At 44.7% G+C, this 22,151-nt stretch overlaps 1 protein-coding gene across 1 annotated transcript; it reads left to right on the top strand.

The window, feature by feature from the left end:
* The first annotated feature begins 1,994 nt into the window (after positions 1-1,994).
* Positions 1,995-21,124, top strand: pmchl (pro-melanin-concentrating hormone, like). Its single transcript, XM_055160028.1, has 3 exons — positions 1,995-2,129; positions 19,098-19,427; positions 20,921-21,124. Exons 1-3 carry the CDS (start codon positions 1,995-1,997, stop codon positions 21,122-21,124), a joined length of 669 nt encoding a protein of 222 aa, XP_055016003.1.
* The last annotated feature ends 1,027 nt before the right edge of the window (positions 21,125-22,151 follow it).

The following is a 22,151-nucleotide window of genomic DNA, read 5'->3' as shown; positions in this document are numbered from 1 at the left end:
CATTAGCTCTCGCCGCTCACATCGACAAAGTTCCGGGTTTGATAAGATATAAAACCTTTGAACTTTGCATTTCCCTATTGTTTTGTTTTTCCAACGCTCTCCAACTTTTTCGGTGGAACATTTTCAGTCCACATAGCTTCGGCGTGACTAGTGCGTGCTTCTGTTGTGTTTTCGGGCAAGACACTCCGTCCACGCCGTAGGACCGCCACGTTTGAGCGAGCGACTGGCGACGGTCGGAGAGTCAGATACGATTTTTCTTTTTTTTTTCAAATGCAACCCAGGACACTTGGATATGTACGGAAGCCGAGACGGGTCACAACAAACGCAAACGCCGCAACAAATACAAATGCGACGACACAACAAAAAGCCACAACACACCAAAAAAAGCCACAACGGAAATGGCCGCGGGACTCGATTTTAATGCAAACGCCGCAACAAACACAAACGCCACAACACAAACGCAAATGCCGCAACACATCAAAAAGCCGCAACACATTAAAAACGGACCGATCAAGCGGCAAGTGAAGAAGAAGAACTACAACGTGAAAAGTAAAGGAACGGAGAAGTCGGAAACGTAGGTAAAAGTAATTTATTGGTTTATCATTATTCGTTTCACGTTGTAGTTTCTTCTTCTTCACTTGCCGCTTGATCGGTCCGTCGGAAAAATCCCGTCGGTCACTTCCGTTGTGGCTTTTTAATGTGTTGTGGCTTTTTGTGTTTGTGCATTTGCGTTTGTTGTTGTTTTGTATTTGTTGCGGCATTTGCATTAAAGGTTGTATGGAGGATTTTTTTTAGTTTCAAACTGTCAGTGAAAGATTAAAATACCATTACAGAGACGCAGCAGCTTTGTAATTATGATGACCAAAAAAAAAAAGAACGGAAATCTATCAACTGTGGACGTAGTGAGGCCAGATAAACATCAGCCAATAGAAAACGAGGCTCCCTCATTTTCTATTGGCTGTTAGGTTGTCAATCAAACTCCCTAGTGTAACTGACTCGTCGGAGCGCGGGGATTACGTGGTTTACGCAGCGGTTCTTAGACGCTTTTTTGAACTGTCGCTTCCTCGCATTTCGCACAAAGTTTGTCGCGACGGCGGACGAGAATCCACGACCGGTTCGCCGCCAAAGAAAGTCCGTTTTTGAGGTCGCTGAAAGAAGAAGAGAAGAGGAAAAGGAGCGAAGACAAACTGAGGTGATTCTTGGAGATCTCGTCCAGCGATGGCGCGACCGAAGCAGACGAAGGGTCTAAAAACTGACGCGTCGGTCGCTGAATTACTTCTAGACAGGAAACTTCAACAGTAATTCTGAATGCGCACAAGGACTGTCGCTGTATTTCTCTTCCCTTAAAAAAATCCTCTATACAACCTTTAAAATCGAGTCCCGCGGTCATTTCCGTTGTGGCTTTTTTTGGTGTGTTGTGGCTTTTTGTATTTGTTGCGGCGTTTGCGTTTGTTGTGACCCCTCTCGGCTTCCGTACATATCCAAGTGTCCTGGGTTGCATTTGAAAAAATAAAAATAAAAAATCGGATCTGTGACGTTCAGACTGTCATAAAAAGATCAGATACATGTCACACTGGGGCCAAAAAATCGGATTTGGGTCACTTCAGGCTGCAGTAGTTCAGTAGAAATGGGAAAAAAAAGATTTTAATGAAGGCGTATGGATTTTAAAAACGCAAGGTGGAACAGTGTTTTCAGTTTAAGAGAAGAACTCAGCTTAAATGTGCAGGATTTGTGAAGAGGAAACATCATAACAGATCAGAAAATGGCGTAACATGGGCAGTGTAAAAAGGTGGTAATGCGTCTGGATCATTCTCCGTGTTCAGCGCAGAGACGACCTCGTGTTTTGGCGATTGTAAAATGCAGTCGATTCGAGACTGTGCTGGACTGAGAAAACCACAATCCCACACACGCACACGCAGCTCTGTCATTGACTCCAGCTTTTATTCATATAGAGGTGAAGCGGCTAAATTTATCCCGCTCTGGTTACCGTGGAAATGAGCAGAAACAAAGCCAGTTGCCGAGAAACTGCAGAGGCAGAGTTTGAGTGTGAGAGCTGGGTTCACGCGAGCTCCAGGCGGCGGCAGCAGCAGCAGCAGCAGAGCGATCCTCCGCACTCTCCGTCCACTCAGGCACTTGGATTCACGCGCCGCACTTTTGGATCGAGTATTACCTCCTTAAAGCCAAACGAAACTCGGAATCAACTTTTCTGATACTGGAGTGTGTATAGAGTGTGTGTGCATTGTCTTTTTTTTTTTCAGATTTTGGGTAATTTTAGCACAAACCAGGTACATTACAGGTACATTGCCTCCAAAAGCCACTGCGATTTCAAGTACTATGTGACAACACACATGACTGGCCCGGTTAAAGTGTTTCTGATACAAATAACTCTCTGCAGGGACGGAGTTTGAAGTGTCGATCTCGAACCAAAACCAAACCCCCAGACCCCGCCCCTCCTCTCCTCACTCTCCCCTTTAGTCCTCCAGATACTTCCTTTACTTACTTTAGCAGCTTTACAGTATTTGAAATGTTGGGGGTGAAGTTCAGGTGTGATCCTGCGTTTGATTTTCTTACGACTCCCACTTGGACTTCAGATTTGATGTCATGTCTGAGCTTGAAACGTGTTATCATCCCTCATCTTATGAAAACGCTGCCACTTTCATTTTTGAAATTTGCACTTCATTTAATGTGATGATTTCTCTCCCGTTACAAACTTAGGGACGTTAACGCCCGATAAATCAAGTATTTGTTCAATATCGGCCTCACCACAACACGACTCCCAAACCCACAGACAGAGATACAGACACGGTAAAGTACTGCAGCGATACGAGAGACTGAAACTGTTATTTAAATCTAAAAGTCCAAACACAATGAAAACACTTCATATTTACACAGGAAGAACCAAAAAGGAAACATTTGTCTGTCTAAGAAATCATCCTGAGTTTACAGAGAACATTTTGTATGTGGAGCGACAACAAAACAAAATCCCGTTTGTTAATGTAGAGGAGCAGAAGACAAACAGACTGAGCTGCACTTTCTTGTTCTTGTGGTTTTACAGAAACATCACGTCTTGGTCTCTTTGCAGTGGAAGGTGTTTCTTGGTGAACAGTTGGAGCCTTTCTCTTTGGCGTTGACTTTTTAAATTCGTAACCGAGGTTGAGGATCGGGATTTTGTTTTGTCGTCGCTCCACATACAAAATGTTCTCTGTAAACTCAGGATGATTTCTTAGTCAGACAAATGTTTCCTTTTTGGTTCTTCCTGTGGATCAATCCTGCCCATCACCTTCACCTTTCACTATTTTTCAATTCTGTTGGGAAGAGAAACAGTTTGAACAGAGGTTTGAGTCACACACATCTGATTCACTTTTGCATTTATGGAGTTTGCAAAAAATTCTCGAGTCGTTTTCCGCTGTTAGGATCCAACAACCACACAATTACGATGTCCGAATCCCAAAACTAAAATATGACAATATCAGAACCAGAAACAAAAGTGATATGGTTCAAAAGACTTGAAAAGATCGACTTTGACAATAGACACATCCCACTGGGAAAACAAACATGGAGGTTTGATGCTCACTTTTTCAGAGGATCCTTCCCGGTGTGAATTGCACGATGACCAGAAGTCCGAAATTTGGGATGCATGTATATGAAATTATTTAAACTTTTGTGTTTCTTGTAGCTCCCTCAGATCTGGTTTGGTTTGCCTCATTGTTGTGGTATGACTTTTGAATACCAGAATGTTTTTCATAATTTAATGTTTGTCCTTCAAATCACATTAACTTCAGATTATAAATCAGATGTTTTGCCTCGACAGTCACTTTCGCAATGAACCAAGGGAGAACCACAGGCTGCACCACACACTAAATTATGTCCTTTTTGGACGTGGAGCAACACTGACTTCCTCAACACGTCCGCTCAGAAACATCTTATTTAAAACTCCAATATGACGCAAAATTGACTCTTGTGTTATAATGTCACCAAATCAAAAACAGACCCAGAGTTGTGTTTTGTTTCTTTCACACAGACTTGTGCGTTCAGCTCCAGTCAAATGAAGCTGGCGATGGCTCTATAGGCGAGTTTCATTGTTGACAAAAGCGCGCGTTGCATGCTGGGAATTATTTTGGTCGGCGGCAAGAAACACTAATTCAACATGACGGACGGAGCGAGAAAGCACGTAAAGGGTATTGATCCCGGTTATTTATCCACTCTAACGGCAGAGGACCCAAGAAATTAGTCATAAGCACTGATGGAGCCAAATCACTCTTTTCAACCCCGACAAAAGGTGGACCAAACCAAACTTCTGGTCAGAATCTCCAACTACCTGGACAAATATTCACTTGGGCGATATCCACAATGACTTGGTGGAAACTCCTGGGCCATTCACAGCAGAAAAGATGAAAACCTCCAAGAGTCTCGATGTGTTGTTGAACTTGTTGGAGTCCACGGTTTGTTAGGATCTTCTACGTTTGCTCTGCGAATGTTTGAAAGTCGTTTAATTCACCGTTAGTGGTTCTTTTCACTCAGAATACGAAAAAAACATTTTCCTTCTTCAGTGCTTCTATTTGTGCGTCCGATAAAGCAGCAGGAATTTACCATTATCGGGGAGAAATACGCGAGGTTACGCACTGTGTTTGACGCTACCGTGTTTCTTGCCTCCGACCAAAATATTTCCCAACATGCAACGCGGGCTTTTAATAACAATGACGTCAGCTGAAACTCGCCTATTGGATTTTTTGGCGGACATAATAACAAAAAAACCCACCACGATCATGTGTCGTGATTTAATACAAACATTTTAAGACCAAAATGTCGAGGCTCACAGCAGCAGGAACAGAGAGGAGCCACAATATTCCAGTGTAAGTCGGAAAGGTCACATATTTCTTTCTTTTCATTGTCGGAGTAGCGACATTTTACTATTTTTCAAATATTCCGCTTTTCCGACATGAAGTGTTTCTCAAAAATTGCTAGTCTGCATTCCCTTGAGGCCAGAAATGTCGGAATAGCGATACCAAAAAGTGTCGGAAAACCGGCACGTCTAAATAGAGGGATGTCGTAATACCGGGTTGTTGGAATGAAGGAATGTCGGAATAAAGGGCGAAAAACCAGCTGGAAGAGTCGCATGCGAACTTTGTATTTGAAACATGGCCGTCTATGATCTGTCTACATCTCCAAAGCTCAAAATGCTCTATTCCACCTTATGATGTCATGAAGTGGTAGTTTAAGTTCAGCAGCTACTTTCACCTTTAGTTCAGTGAAGGTTGGAAACAGCAAGGTCGGAATGATCCACATGATTCTAGTGAAGGTGTGTGGAGTTTAAAAACACATTGGAGTGTTTTTTATCTGAAACAAATCACCGTATCGGAAACAATTTGCGTCAAGACATGTTGTTTCTGTGTCCGAATCAAAACCTTCCCTTCACACAGTAACATGAAACCGCCTGAAACGCTGCGCAACGCACCGTGTCTGAAGTCTCAGCAGCCGATTTCGAGCCGAGGAAGATGGAAAGTGTGAAAGTCTTCGTGGACTAACGACGAGGTTGTTTGTCTATGGTTTGTTTAAACTCCATCCATCCATTTATGTATGAGTATTTACAGAGGATATAAGTGTTGTAGAAATGTTGTTGTTTTTTTCCTTTTTAAAGGTTTTGACAAAATTCATTCATCCATTTTCTTCCGCTTATCCGGGGCCAGGTCATGGGGGCATCAGTCTGAGCAGGGACTCCCAGACTTCCATCATCCCAGACACTTCCTCCAGCTCCTCCGGGGGGGGAGGGCCCTGAGGCATTCCCAGGCCAGCCCAGAGACATAGTCCCTCCAGTGTGTCCTGGGTCTTCAGCGGGGCCTCTTCCCAGTGGGACATGCCCGGAACACCTCCTGAGTAAGGCGCCCAGGAGGAATCCAGAACAGATGCCCGAGCCAGCTTCACTGGCTCCTCTCGATGTGGAGGAGCAGCGGCTCTACTCCAAGCTCCTCCCATGTGACTGAGCTCCTCACCCTATGTCTAAGGGAGACGCCCAGACACCCTGCGGAGGAAACTCATTTGTGTCGCTTGTATCATGGAGACTGACGCTAAATCGAGACTCAGCTCCTCTTCACCACAACGGTCCGATACAGCGACCGCATCACTGCCGACGCTGCACCTGTCCACCTGTCAATCTCACGCTCCGTCCTCCCCTCACTCCAGAACAAGACCCGACATACTTGTTTAAACTGTTTTCCACAATAGCGTCACATGGCCGATGTCACGAACCCAGCGAATCAGGAAGGAGCGAGTCACAGTGACGTGGTCCAATAAGGACGCAACTAAAGCTCCTACGTCAGAGTATCAGTGTTTTCAGGCGTCCACACGGTGCCGGATCAGATCTGCACTCAGATGAATTCGTGGGAGCTGGAGGCACCAGATCGTTCCGTCTCTGGAGCCGTTTTCCATTGGACTAGTGTGAACGAACACTGTATCCACAACGAAAACTCCAATACGAACTAGTGTTGATAGGGTCTAAATATGCAGGTTTGTGTGTTAAACGTGTGTGAATGAAACAAAACACAACTCCAGGTTTGTTTGTGACGAGTAAACGACATTAGAACAGAGATCAGTGTCATATTGTCGCTTTAAGGAGAGAAATATTAGTTCAACACGTCTGATCCGAAGTCTGTGTCAGTGAGAAACATGTCTGTGTCCCTGTGGTTTAACTGTTCACATTTTTTACATTTTTTTTTCTTATTTTACGACTGTTGACTTGATTTTCTTGAATTTAACGTCAGCCACAAACTAAATATTTAGCGGAGTTGTAGACTTTTATATCTGTTATGAAGCTGCAGCTGCGCGTCCCCATTTCAGCTGAAGTGTTTCACAGGAGAAAATGTTAATCCGCAACAATAATGTGTTTTACCACAACTGTGCAGATCTACGTCTCACTGCAGCAGGTGAATATTGTACTAAAAAGGAAAGAGATCCGCACTGCAGTTCTTTGAAGCTCCTAAATTTTTATTTCAATGACACCACAATGTTTTATTAGAATTTTTCTGTATATAAATTGTAAAGAGTATAAATTTGTCTCGCTGTGGTAAACCAATACACCACTTCAAAACAGAGTCAACATCTGTTCTGTACTAAAGATTCTGTTCAACAAGACGCGCATCATGAATTTTGGACTTCTGGTCATCGCGCAATTCATACTGAGAACAATTTTCCTAAAAAGTGGAGCATCAAACCTCCATGTTTTTTTTCCCAGTGGGATGTGTCTATTGTCAAAGTTGATCTTTTCAAGTCTTTTGAACCATATCACTTTTGTTTCTGGTTCTGATATTGTCATATTTTAGTTTTGGGATTCGGACATCGTGTGTGGTTGTTGGATCCTGAGCTGTCAACTGATCACCACCTGGTTGTGAGTTGGGTTCGCTGGCGGAGGAGGAAGCCGGAAAGACCTGGCAGGCCCAAGCGTGTAGTGAGGGTCTGTTGGGAACGTCTGGCGGAGCCTCTGTCAGAGGGACTTTCAACTCGCACCTCCGGGAGGACTTCTCCCGGATTCCGGGGGAGGCTGGAGATATGGAGTCCGAGTGGGCTTCATTCTCAGCCTCTATTGTCGATGCAGCTGCTCGGAGCTGTGGGCGTAAGGTCTGTGGTGCCTGTCGCGGCGGCAATCCCCGAACCCGGTGGTGGACACCGGAAGTAAGGGATGCTGTCAAGCTGAAGAAGGAGTCCTATCGGGCCTTGCTGACTCGGGGGACTCCTGAAGCAGCTGACAGGTACCGGCGGGTCAAGCGTGCTGCAGCCGTGTGGTCGCAGAGGCAAAAACTCAGAGCTGGGAGGAGTTCGGGGAGGCCATGGAGAAGGACTATCGGACGGCCTCAAAGAGATTCTGTCAAACCGTCCGGCGCCTCAGGAGGGGAAAGCAGTTCTTCACCAACACTGTTTACAGTGCGGGGGGAGAGCTGCTGACCTCGACTGGGACGTTGTCCGGCGGTGGAAGGAAAACTTTGAGGATCTCCTCAATCCCACCGTCACGTCTTCCGAGGAGGAGGCCGAGGCTGGGGACTCGGAGGCGGACTCGTCCATCACCCTGGCTGAAGTCACTGAGGTGGTTGGCAAGCTCCTTGGTGGGTGGATTATAAAGCGTTTTTTAAGACAACTGAAGAATTTTGAGCTGAGAAAAAATGTATGATCTAAAAATAGGTAAAAATCACCAACAAATCAACATTTTTGAAAGTTGTAGGTCTGTCAGACAAACACGAGCAGTTTGTGATTACATTACCTGTATGAGAAAAATCTTGTCTTGGCCCATGGGGTTTTTTCTGCTGAATTCCAGTGAGTGACACTACATCAACTGGAGGCAGCTACAAGCAGCAACACCATATCCACTTACTATACCAGATCCATGGGCAAAAAGCCCTGAACAGGTGCTAAGACTCTCCTTAAATAGGGGGAGGAGGCTGGAGGTGCGGCACGATTGGCCAGGACGGCCAGCAAAAGAAATTAAAACACACAAAACAAGTCAGAACTGGAGGCCTGGGGCAGTATCACATGTGCATGTCTCTGACTCTGGTGAATCTGGACCAGTGGACTCACTCTGTCCAACAGATCACAACTGTCTCCTGCTAAACTCAGACACGACACAAGTCACAGAAACAGCAGAGAGAAGCAGGAGCAGGAGCAGACAGGAGCAGGCAGGAGCAGACAGGAGCAGGCAGGAGCAGGCAGGAGCAGACAGGAGCAGACAGGAGCAGACAGGAGCAGACAGGAGCAGTGAGGAGCAGACAGGAGCAGACAGGAGCAGACAGGAGCAGACAGGAGCAGACAGGAGCAGACAGGAGCAGACAGGAGCAGACAGGAGCAGACAGGAGCAGGAGCAGAGCAGACAGGAGCAGGAGGAGCAGGAGCAGACAGGAGCAGACAGGAGCAGACAGGAGCAGGCAGGAGCAGGCAGGAGCAGTGACAGTAGACCACAGCGCTGTAATGAGGCGGGGGGGACGTGGACGTTTGCACACCGACTCAGCCGCTCGCTCACAGCCCCACTTCATTACGAGCTCCACTTCTGTGAAAAATGTTGAGCTATGTGTAACCAACCATCGCCATGACGACCAGACACACAGGAACATGCTCTGCTGATGAGACGAGACGAGAGAGTTTAGTCGTCCAGGTCCGACCCTCACTCTCCCCTTTGGTTTGTGGGAGAACCGCGGGGCAGGTACAGGCCTCAGTCAGTGACACATGTTCCTCTCTTATCACTTTATCGGGGTACTCCATTGTGGTGCTCTCTCTCTCTCTCTCTGTCTCCTGCTCTTGACTCTCTCTCCGTCCCTCTGTCTCTTTCTGTCTCTCTCTGTCTCCTTCTCTGCCTCGCCCTTCTTCTGATTCGCTCTCTGTCTGTCTCAGTGTCTCTCTCTCCTTGTCTCTTTCTGTGTCTCTCTCTCCTTGTCTCTCTTCGTTTCTCTCTGTCCCTCTCTATCTGTCTCTCACTCTCTCTCTTTCTCTCTCTCTCTCTCTATATATATATATATCTTTCTCTGTCTCTCTCTCTCTCTGTTTCTCTCTCTCATCACTTTATCAGGGTACTCCATTGTGGTGCTCTCTCTCTGTCTCTCCCTCCTCTCTCTCTCTCTCTCTCTCTCTCTCTGTCTCTCTCTGTCTCTCTCTGTCTGTCTCTCTCAGTGTCTCTCTCTCTCTCACTCTGTCTCCTGCTGCTGTCTCTCTTTCTTCTCTGTCTTTCTCTCTCCGTCTCCCTGTCTCTCTCTCTCTTGGTCTCTCTCTCCGTCTGTCTCAGTGTCTTTCTCTCTGTTTCACCGGCCCCTCCCTCACACTGGGGGACTGTTGTGGTTTGCGTCCCTCTGACTTTCTCTCTCTGTCTCCTGCTGCTGTCTCTGTCCCTCTCTGTCTTTCTCTCTCTCTCTCTGTCTCTCTCTGTCTCTATCTGTCTCTCTCTGTCTGTCTCAGTGTCTTTCTCTCTCTCTCTGTCTCTCTCTCTCTGTCTGTCTCTCTCTCTCTCTCTCTCTGTCTGTCTCTCTGTCTGTCTCTGTCTCTCTTCTCTCTCTCTGTCTCTCTGTCTCTCTGTCTGTCTGTCTCTTCTCTCTCTCTCTCTGTCTGTCTCTCTGTCTGTCTCAGTGTCTTTTTTCTCTCTCTGTCTCTCTCTCTCTCTCTGTCTGTCTCTGTCTCTCTGTCTCTCTCTCTGTCTCTCTCTGTCTGTCTCTGTCTCTCTCTCTCTGTCTGTCTCTCTGTCTGTCTCAGTGTCTTTCTCTCTCTCTGTCTCTCTGTCTGTCTCAGTGTCTTTTTCTCTCTCTGTCTGTCTCCTGCTGCTCTCTGTCTTTCTCTTTCCGTCTCCCTGTCTCTCTCTCTCTTGGTCTCTTTCTTCTTCTGTCTCTCTCTCTTTGTCTTTCTCAGTGTCTCTCTCTGTCTGTGTCTCTGTCTTTGTCTCTCTGTCTCTCTCACGCGCTTCTGTCAGTCTGCCTCAGGGCAACTGTGGCTACAACAGTAGTTTATCATCACCAGGTACAGAGTGAATAAATAATCTTGAATAATGCTCTGTAAAGCGTCTTTGTGACAAAAAATGTCTGTGAAAAGCGCTATAGAAATGAAGACTTACTTACTTATGTACTTACTCTCTCTGTCTCCTGCTGCTGTCTCTCTTTCTCTCTGTCTTTCTCTTCTTTCTCTCTCTGTTTCACCGGCCTCTCTCACACTCGGGGCCTGTTGTGGTTGGCGTCGTTTAGCGAGCAGCTCTAATCGGACCATCTCTGGGCAGCAGACGTGTTGGACTAATAACCTGCAGGACGTGGAGGGTGTGGGAGTTTGTGTCGGACATACAGCAGCAGCAGCGGCGGCGGCGGCGGTGGAGGAGATTCAGGCTGGTTCAGGCTCGTGTCCGTGCTGTGGTCCTCCCTCCGAGCGTCAGACGTCTGAAGAGTTCAACAGACTCACCACAAGTTCAAATGTTCAAGAGAAACACTTTAAAATAAGTGCACCTTAAGAAAGCACGAACAAAGACTTAATTCAGAATGAACACCTGATTCAAGGGTTGGGAGTTAAAGCAAACCGACTCTGCAAGAACTTTGAACCGTGTTGTAGTCGTGTTCGCTTCTCATTTACTCTCTCCAAGTTGTTTCTAGAGATTTAGATCTACCACCATTTTCACCGCCAAGTAAAAAAACTGGGACATCCCCGTTTTTCTGGTGACTGGTAATAGACCTTTTTCACAATGGCCAGAGGTATAGGTAAATAGGTAAATTTCACTTATGTTCGGTGTTGGGGAGTAACAGATTACATGTACTGGAGTTATGTAATCAGTACAAATTATGAGTAACTGTATTCAGTTACAGTTACTGTTTCCATGAGTGGTAATTAGATTACAGTTACTTTGTTGAAATAAATGGATTACACAGCGTTATTTTACTGTTTTCACATTTTGGGCTATTCCGGGTTTTTTGTTTGTTTGGTGATTCCACTCATTGCCGGACACTAAACCAGGTCCAAACCAGGACTAAACCAGGAATAAACCAGGACTAAAACCAGGTCTAAACCAGGTCCAAACCAGGTCTAAACCAGGACTAAACCAGGATGTGTTTCCTCGTCTTCTATCAATAATATTTTTTATTCGGTTCAGTAAAGTCTGGGCTTTTTATTTTCTTTTATCAGACAAAACTTCTTATGTGAAGATTTCCTTTCCGTTTTCTTTGCTTCTCTACAGCAAATCAAGTAATCCAAAGTATTCAGATTACGTTACTCACTTTAAGTAATTTAATGGATTATGTTACAAACTACATTTTGGGGTTTGTAATCTGTAATTTGTAAGGGATTACATTTTAAAAGTCACCTTCCCAACACTGCTTACGTTAATGGTTTTCTGTGTCAAAATGTGTGTCAAATGTGTGTGTAAATGTGTGTTGTAAATCTTCAACCAACAAACTCCACAAAGAATAAACATTCTAACATGAAGAATTTATCCACTATCAAGAGAAGAAAGACCAAAACTTAAAGGAGAACAACAAGGATGTATTAGTGAACTGCTGAGTAAAACTAAAGTAACTTGTTCACTCACACTTATTCTACAATTAAAATAAAAAACTGATTTCATGATGTTGATATTTAGCCACAGAAACCGTCTGACCTCGCAGCATTAGGATTCGTTCGCTCGACAGTAGGCGGGTATTTTTTTTATTTAACCAATCGCTGCTGTTTGGTCGTGACGTATGTAATGCACCACTAACGGGACTAACTGGTGTATTAAGCTTTTCCCAAATCCCGTAGGAAGAAGAACAATAACGTCTTTCCCCTTGATGAAATTCACCAAACACTGTCTTTGTTCCGGCTTTAAATCCTCGATCTCAGGAATCGTTGCCAACACAGATGCCAGCCAATCAGCGCCTGAACTCACACTTCTGGGGTTTTGGCGAACAGTCTAGTGTATTCTAGCCGCTGGAGAGAAATGAAATTGAGCAGAGGCACAAGCCAGCCTGGTAAGTGGATATTACCACAGGATTTTGGACTTCCGGTCATCGTGCAATTCACACTGGGCAGGATCCTCCGAAAAAGTGAGCATCAAACCTCCATGTTTGTTTTCCCAGTGGGATGTGTCTATTGTCAAAGTCGATCTTTTCAAGTCTTTTGAACCATATCACTTTTGTTTCTGGTTCTGATATTGTCATATTTTAGTTTTGGGATTCGGACATCGTCATTGTTGTGGTTGTTGGATCCTAACAGCGAAAAACGACTCGAGAAAGAAAGACGTTTGTAAACTCCATAAATGCAAAAGTGAATCAGATGTGTGTGACTCAAACCTCTGTTCAAACTGTTTCTCTTCCCAACGGAATTGAAAAATAGTGAAAGGTGAAGGTGATGGGCAGGATTGATCCACAGGAAGAACCAAAAAGGAAACATTTGTCTGACTAAGAAATCATCCTGAGTTTACAGAGAACATTTTGTATGTGGAGCGACGACAAAACAAAATCTCGATCCTTCGCTCAACATCGGTTACGAATTTAAAAAGTCAACGCCAAAGTGAAAGTCTCCAACTGTTCACCAAGAAACACCTTCCACTGCAAAGAGACCAAGACGTGATGTTTCTGTAAAACCACAAGAACAAGAAAGTGCAGCTCAGTCTGTTTGTCTTCTGCTCCTCTACATTAACAAACGGGATTTTGTTTTGTCGTCGCTCCACATACAAAATGTTCTCTGTAAACTCAGGATGATTTCTTAGTCAGACAAATGTTTCCTTTTTGGTTCTTCCTGTGGATCAATCCTGCCCATCACCTTCACCTTTCACTATTTTTCAATTCTGTTGGGAAGAGAAACAGTTTGAACAGAGGTTTGAGTCACACACATCTGATTCACTTTTGCATTTATGGAGTTCACAAACTTTCGGAAGCCCATTTCTTGAGTTGTTTTCCGCTGTTTGGATCCAACAACCACACAATTACGATGTCCGAATCCCAAAACTAAAATATGACAATATCAGAACCAGAAACAAAAGTGATATGGTTCAAAAGACTTGAAAAGATCGACTTTGACAATAGACACATCCCACTGGGAAAACAAACATGGAGGTTTGATGCTCACTTTTTCGGAAAATCCTTCCCAGTATGAATTACACGATGACTGATGTTGACAGTCTTTCTGCCGCTGTATTGTTGCTTAATTTTCCGTCACTTATAAACTCATTGTTGGTGAATATTAAGGACACTCTGACTGCAGAAGGTAAGTGAGGAAGAACTTTGGATATCTGCAAACGGTTTAAAATGTTCCAACAAAACTCTCCATTAACTCAGTCGTTGATGGAGAGTTTTCGAGGCGTCGGGTCTCCACTGCTGAACTCTGTCCCTCCTCGTGTGAGTCTGTAGAACCTGGTGTGTGTATAATGAACCCAGCGTCATTAAAACCTCCCTGTGCTCGAGTACCATCCAGAATCCTCCTCTGTGACGCACCACGCCGCCTCCACGTCCGCCTCGTCCCTCCGATAATCCCTCTCCAAACAACGGCAGGAGATTAGGAGACGGGGGAGGCTCTGCACGTGCGTAATCCCTCAGGCTTGTCTTAAAGCCGACTCATTTACGAGGCGCTCTGTCTTCACTTTTCAAACAGATCACGGTGTTCAGGAGAGCGGCGACGACAGGCCTCTTCATTTGGACTTTCCAGCAGAAGAACGTCCAAACGTCAGCGTATTATCCACAGGAAGGAAGTGTTAACAAGTAAAACCTGACGACTAAACTGCTCAAACAGCAGCTTTATTTACAAAATGAATCACACTTACTTACTGTGAGGTGTTGATCATTTAAAGGTTGTATGGAGGATTTTTTTGTTGTTTTTTTGTTTCAAATTGTCAGTGATAGATTATAGAGATGCAGTCGCCTTGTAATTATGATGACCAAAAAAAAGAGAATAAAAATTCATCAACTCTGGACGTGGTGGGGCTAAACATTTGCCAATAGATAACGACACTGCCTCGTTATCTGTGAGCTGACAGGCTGTCAATCAAACTCCCTACGTTTCTAGTGTAACTGACTTGCCTGCGCCGCCGGTACGTGGTTTACGTACGACTGTCACACAGTCCACAGACGCAAGACGCACAGACGCTGTTTACTCCACCAACGCAACAGTTCTTAGCGGCTTTTTTTGACCTATATCTTCCTCGCAGTTCGCACAAAAGTTTGTTGCAATGGCGACAAGAATCCAGGAGCAGTTCGCCGCAAAGAAAGTCCGTTTTTGAAGTCACTGAAAGAAGAAGACAAGGGGAAAAGCAGCGAAGCCAAACTAAGGTGATTCTTGAAGATTCATTCCAGCGATGGTGCGACTGAAGCAGACGAAGGGTCTAAAGACTGACGCACTGGTCCACAAATTACTCCTGGACAGGAAACTTCTGCTTATTATGAAAACGTACTTTATTTCCAAGAGCTAGTCAAACGTTTTTCAGGACACGAAAGCGATGTCCTATGTCTGAAAACATAATTTTCAAGGCAAAGAAAGAGTCCGCTTGCTGCTGCGTGTTGTAGCTAGTTCATTCGCACTGAATCTCCGCGCACTCTTCTCTGCACCCCTTTCCTGCTCCTCTCCCCACTGCCCGATCCGCTCTTCTCCCTGCTCTCACTTCTCCTCTCTCGCGAACGAAATGTCCGCGCCCCCCCTCCCCCCGCTCCTCACTTCTCCGTCTTGCCTAACCAACACTGTAGTTAGTTGTTTACAAGTCATGTGCAGCACCGGCTGTAAACAAACCTGTTTGTGGCGTAAGGAGGAGGAGGGAGGAGGCGTTTCTACGTAGGAGCTGTAGGGGAGGGGGGGTGGTTTCACACATGCGCAACATTTGAAAAAGGACAAACAGTCGCTGGATTTCTCGTTCCTTGGAAAATCCTCTATACAACCTTTAACACAGAACATACTGAGATCACCATGTTACTTTTTATAGTTTTGAAAATGCTGTATTTGCCGAGAACAATGTATAACCCCTAACCCAGTTAAGTACGTAAGGTTGAGTTCTCTCTCCCCTTTGCTCACTCCCCAATTGGCGTGCAACTACTACACATCAGAGTCCTGCATGGGTTCGTTTTTGGAGACCCGCACCCACCCGCACTCACGCAGTACAGCACGGCACCCGCCCGTAAACCCGTGATTTAATCAAAATTAAACCTGCACCCGCCCGGACCCGTTAACATTCCACCCGTTACCCGCCCACACAAATGAAAATCCTTCTAACTGAATCATCCATTAGAATATGAATTAAAATGTTACGACTTCAAGAAACGCAATCACGAAATAAAATGAAAAAATTACACTTTCTTCATTACAAATACAAATTCACAGACGCGACTCGACTCGAAAAATATGTCATCACGTCACAGGCTTTATTTACTGAGCAGAAGAAACACTGAGCTCGAGATGCCGGATTTTTGTACCGCACTCGCCACGAACTGAACCAGGACTAAACCAGGACTAACCCAGGGCTGATTCCAGGCCAGAACCAGGAGGACTGAACCAGGACTCACTGTGGGGACTTGCTTCCTGACCTAGTCACTGGAGAGACATGAAATTGAGCGGAGGCACTAGGTGGAGTGTTAGGTCTAAACCCACCTAAACATTGTAAACAAGAAGAAAGACAAGAGATTAATTCAGTTTTACTCGCGAGGAGAACGGGCAGAGAGTGGGCATCAGAACCGACAGTCTCCACACGTTCTGATGCCTCAAGGCCGTTCTCCTCTTTTTATTTCATTAGGAGGCCCTAGTTACAGAATGATAATTCTCAAGGGGAAGGGGAATCAGCAAAAGACATAATAAGAAGCTATGCATAGTACAAACATAAAACATGATTAACAGACACCATCATAACTCTTGCATGTGTGACAGTGGGAGTTGGCTTCATGTGAGGAATCATCTGGAGGTTCACTAGAGCGATAGGACACTGCACACAGTTGTCAAACACAAAAGAGGTTATTCATTTTTATACAAGTGATTGGTACATTATAAATCAAAGAATTGTGGTTACATAAATGGTTAACTCATAGGCCTAGAATATCACACAAGTATTTAGCAAATATGGGATAATAAAATTATTCTGACATTTCCCTCCTGTTTATCATATATTTGCTAAAGAAGAATCAATTCATAACTACTTCTTTCGATTTTCAGTTATGATTTCATAGTTGAGCCATTATATATTTACACTCGGAGGTAATGTTATTCTAGTCGTGTATTTCTGCGTCATGATTAAATAGAAGTGAGAGCCAAGGAGGAGGAGTCCCCACTGTATGAATCATCACCAGCCAACAAATGTGCTTGCACTGCCTTATCGTCAGGATATGGGGCAATTGCAGTGGTGATTAGACGATTAATTAATTTTCTAATACAGGGTATGCAACAACAACCACACAATGTTAAAATGGCAGCTATAGAGATCAGCGCAGAGGACAGCATGGATTTGTATTTTCCAAATACATCCATCCAATCACCCCACATAGACTGGTCAACGCCAGACTGCTCTTTAAGGCGCTTGTTAAGGGTTCGTAGGCCGTCTATCGTCTTAGTCAAGCTACCATCAGATGCAGTGGCCTGGCTAGGAAACGGGAGCACCCGAAGGAAACCCATCTAGATATGGTAGAAACATGCAAACTCTGGGGCCGGGGATCGAACCCCAGAACCTTCTTATTGTCCCGGTGTAGCGGTCCCTCAGATTCAATCAAAACGCAGAGAGCTTCGACTGGTGCCAATATTTTTTACTGATTTAAGCAACATCAAATAGCACCGCGAAAACTACACGGGAAAAAAAACAACAGAAAAACATGAATATTTAGCTATAAAATCAAATACACTAACATAAATGGTAAACTAAAATTCATCACATTTACTAATATATATAAACAAACAAACTAGTACCTCGCTCTGCTTTCTGAGGGCTGCAAGTGTTTAACTAATTTTTATGGTGATGTGACATTTCCACATGTTTCAAGCTTGGATCCAGCAAGTTCTGAGTGCAGCTCTTTTTCTGGAGGGGTGTGGTTGAACAGGTAAGGCTAGGGCGCCATCTGCTGGACTGGCAGACATTTACACCCAGTAAAGTGGCATGAGTTTGGCATGAGTGCTCAGCCACCGTACCGCCATACTGCTAACCGTGAGGAGGGTTTGAGGGTTTTTGATGTTGTAAAATCGACTTTTAGGAGGTTTCTGCCACGTTTTCAATGTTCCCTCATAATACATATAAGTATAATACATGTGCAACTGGGGAGGAACATCTCGGACTCTGGGCTCTCCACAGGGCTGTGTACTTTCCCCTCAGCTCTTCTCTCTGTACACCTACTGCACCTCCAGACACCATGAGTCTGTTACAGGACGGAGGGGGATCAGCTGGTGCAGTGGCAACAACTTGGATTTCACCCATAGACTGTATAAAGAAGTGGACACGTTCGACTCCAGCCAAATGAAGCTCATCGAACTGAGTATTTGGAGCAGATTTTAATATTTGGAATTCCAATTGCGAGTATCACAGCACCAAAGACCAATAAGTAGTGAGATTTGTATTAGTATTTAGTATCTGATGTTCGATACCTTTATCTTAAAGTTTGTATAGACGATTTTTTAAAGAGAAGAGAAATACAGTGACAGTCCTTGTGCCTGCGTGACTTCCTCAGTAGAAACACCTCCTCCCGCCTCGTTACAGCCAGTACGTGTTCAGAATTACTGTTGAAGTTTCCTGTCTAGAAATAATTTAGCAACCGATGCATCAGTTTTTAGACCCTTCGTCTGCTTCGGTCGCGCAACCGCTGGAAGGAATCTCCAAGAATCACCTCAGTTCGTCTTCGCTCCTTTTCCCCTTCTTCTCTTCTTCTTTCGGCGACCTCAAAAATTGACTTTCTTTTGCGGCGAACTGGTCGTGGATTCTCGTCCGCCGTCGCAACAAACTTTGTGCGAACTGCGAGGAAGCTACAGTTTGAAAAAGCCTCTAAGAACCGCCGCATAAACCACGAAATCCCTGCACGCCGACGAGTCAGTTACACTAGGGAGTTTGATTGACAACCTGACAGCCAATAGAAAATGAGGCAGCCTCGTTTTCTATTGGCTGACATTTATGTGGCCTCACTACGTCCACAGTTGATGGATTTTCATTCTCTTTTTTTTTTTGGTCATCATAATTACAAGGCTGCTGCATCTCTGTAATGGTATTTTAAACTTTCATTGACAATTTGAAACAAAAAATAATAATACTCCATACGACCTTTAATGCTTTTTGTTGCACCACGTTGTTAAACTTTCCCTGATTCTGTTCCACGTGTAAAGGCCGAACAGGAAGTGGGGGGGTCAAACAGGAGCTAAACAAAGACACGTTTCACATTTCTCTGAATCCTTCCTGCTTCATCTCCACAGGACGGTCCACCAGCTCATAATCCCTCTGTTATTTTAGAGAAGACTCATTTAGGATTAGGTCTTTGTAAAACCCCCCGCTGCCCCATTGACCAGCAGAGAGCGTGATCTTCAACGTTCTACAAACAATGCACTTCAACACGACGCACTTCATTCATTCATGCTTTCATTTTGTAGAGACGAAAAATAGTTCCAGGCTAATCACTCATTTCGTAAAGGCGGCGTAAAACCCTCTTGAAAACAGCGGGATTGTCTTTAAGTGATGTTTCCAGAAGACGGAGCGACCTTCTGCGTCCACACACCTGATCTTCTCACGCTATAAAAGAAGAAGACGGGAACCGAGAGTCAGAACAGCCGCCGAGAAGCCGCCGGTGAAGCAGAAGATCCCGAAGACCCCCAGAGGAACGCCCGGAGAAACCGTCGACATGAGATCGTGGTGGTCGTCCAGCTTCCTGGTCGCGGCTCTCATCCTCGAGTGCTGCGCCGTGTCCGCCGCCGTGCCCATAAGCAAAGCGGAGGACGGGTCGCTGGAGCAGGACGCGCTGGCCTCGCTGCTGAACGACGACATGAGCGAGACCAACCTGAGCGAGGTGGAGGTGAGTGTCGTGAATGTTGTGATGCTTCTGTACTGTGGGAGATCTCACGCCCCAGGGCAGCTGCGGCTACTCAAGTATTTACCACAGCCTGTAGAGAGAAAAGAGCGGAGTGACTTTGAGTTTGTGTTTACACATACTTTTATACGGAAGCCGAGAGGGTCACAACAAACGCAAACGCCGCAACAAATACAAATGCGACAACACAACAAAAAGCCACAACAAACCAAAAAAAGACACAACGGAAATGACCGCGGGACTCGATTTTAATGCAAACGCCGCAACAAATACAAACGCCACAATACAAACGCAAAAGCCACAACACATTAAAAAGCCACAACACATTAAAAAGCCACAACGTAAGTGACCGCAGGACTCTATTTTCCAACGGACCGATCAAGCGGCAAGTGAAGAAGAAGAACTACAACGTGAAACGAATAATGATAAAACCAATAAATTACTTTTATTTAAGTTTCCAACTTCTCCGTTCCTTCACTTTTCACGTTGTAGTTCTTCAAGTTTCTCTTCTAAGAATGAGAACCTTGAAAAAGCACATTTTTGATCAAATAATCAAAAAGTGAAACACTAAACCCTCATGAGTGAGATAAAATGGATTTTGCTCTGAATGATATGAGAATATTTCAGGAGATGTCTGAGAGCATTTGAGAGACAAGTATTACAAATAAAGTTTTTTTTGGCCCTCAGACTTCCAGGTGAATTGGCCCAAATGACCTTGCATCAATTAAAAAATCATTTTTTACTGCAAGTTTTTTGAAAATCTACCTTGATAAAGCCAATATTTAATATTTAGTGTTTGGTTTTAAGGATCTTGGCGTGAATAAAGTCTGATGGCTCATTCTAACATGTTAAACATTAAACATATTTCAATTATTCACTGTACAGAGCCCCAGTCTACGGTCCTCGATCAGCGCTCTGCTTCGTCTGTGTTTAGAAATGTGGCCCTTGATGAAAAAAGTTTAGACACCTCTGCACGAGATGGTTCGCAAAAACCCCGGAAGTGTGAGTTCGGGCATCAGCCGATCGGCGAAAAGTCATATATTCTGTGTTGTCAATGATTCCCGAGATCGAGGATTTAAAGCCAGAACAAAGAGAATGTTTGGTGATTTTTATCAAGGGGAAAGACGTTATTGTTCTTCTTCCTACGGGATTCGGGGAAAGCTTAATATACCAGTTAGTCCTATAGTTAGTCCTATACCAGTTAGCGGCACATTACTACATCACGACCAAATAACAGTGATTGGTTAAATGATAAAAGTACCTGTCTACTGTCGAGCGAACGAAATCTAAGTCTGGGAGGTCACACGGTTTGTACGAAGTGAAACGAAGTAAAACCGGCTGATGGATCCTCTGCTGTATTCAAACAGAAGGAAAACCTAAACAGAATTCATTTTTAGGCATTTGTAGTTATGCTTAAGTTGCTCTGACTGTATTAAAACTACTACCCCACAATCATTGATGACTGTCTGACATGTGGTCCTTAGGTGAGCTCTAAGCCCCGCCCCCCCAGGGTGATCGTGGTGGGGGACCCCGGGCTGTGGCAGGGTCTGCGGGGGCTGCACAGCGGGACGGGCCTGTTCAAGAGGAGGGCGGAAGAGGAGCACCAGGACCTGAACATCCCCATCCTCAGACGGGACACCATGAGGTGCATGGTGGGGCGGGTGTACCGGCCCTGCTGGGAGGTCTGACCTGGGACTGACCCGTCAACCTGCTTCACCTCAGTGTAACATAACCCAAAGAGCTGCTGTGTATGAAAGAGCGTGCAGGCGTGTGAATAAAGTCTTTATGGTCAGAGCCTGGTGTGGTCCTCTGTAACGTCTGGAAATGTTAATCCACCACAATGGGAATAAAAAGAAGAGACACAGTTACAGTCTGTAAAGTCAGATCACAACAGGACACAGGCAAGTTTATTTGTACAGCACAAGTCATACAAAGTAACTAAAAGTGCTTTAAAGAATAAGAAATACATTAAAATCACAATAAAAACAAATCAAAACATAAATAACCATCATAAAATAAAAAAAGAGAGAAACATTAATTAGATAAATTAGAAAAGTGCGGAATGAAAAACTTTCAGTCAGACGCAGATAAACAGAACTGTTCTGAGTCTGGATTTAAACAGAGTCAGAGTCGAGTCTGTCTCACATGTTCAGGAAGAATGTTCCACATGAAACTGTGACTCCTCGTGTTTAGTCGTGACTCTGGGCTCCAGCAGGAGGTCGGTTCCGGACACGTGCACATGTTCTCAGGTGTGACACCATCACACAGGAAGAGCTTGATCCTAAATACAACAGACAAATTGTATAAATCATTTAACATGAACATGTCATCTAAAACCAAATGTACAGTGTTCACCTTCAGGCTCAGGTTTATTGACCTTTATATAAATCCCTCACGCTCTCCTCGGGGTCACATTGACCCAAAGACATTTTTTTTTCCTTCCCGCTCTCTTGGGGCGGGTCAGTCAGACCCAAAAATTTATTTTCTCGTCTGGCAAGAATTTTTTTGAAAATAAATTTTTGGGTCTGATTGACCCGCCCAAGAGAGCGGGAAGGAAAAAAAAATTCTTCGGGTCAATGTGACTCCGAGGAGAGCGTGAACCAGGACTGTCCTGCTCAGATTAATGATCTGTTTTTCAGGGGAGTCCAGGCCCCCACATGTAGAACAGAACCCAGAGGCACAGGGAGAACATGCAAACTCCACACAGAAAGACAC

Source organism: Boleophthalmus pectinirostris, unplaced genomic scaffold (genome assembly GCF_026225935.1).
Source record: "Boleophthalmus pectinirostris isolate CB_2022bp ecotype Guang Dong unplaced genomic scaffold, ASM2622593v1 HiC_scaffold_2826, whole genome shotgun sequence".
NCBI lineage: Eukaryota > Metazoa > Chordata > Actinopteri > Gobiiformes > Gobiidae > Boleophthalmus > Boleophthalmus pectinirostris.
The sequence above is the reverse complement of the archived record's forward strand: the minus strand, read 5'-3'. Positions and strand labels throughout refer to the sequence as shown.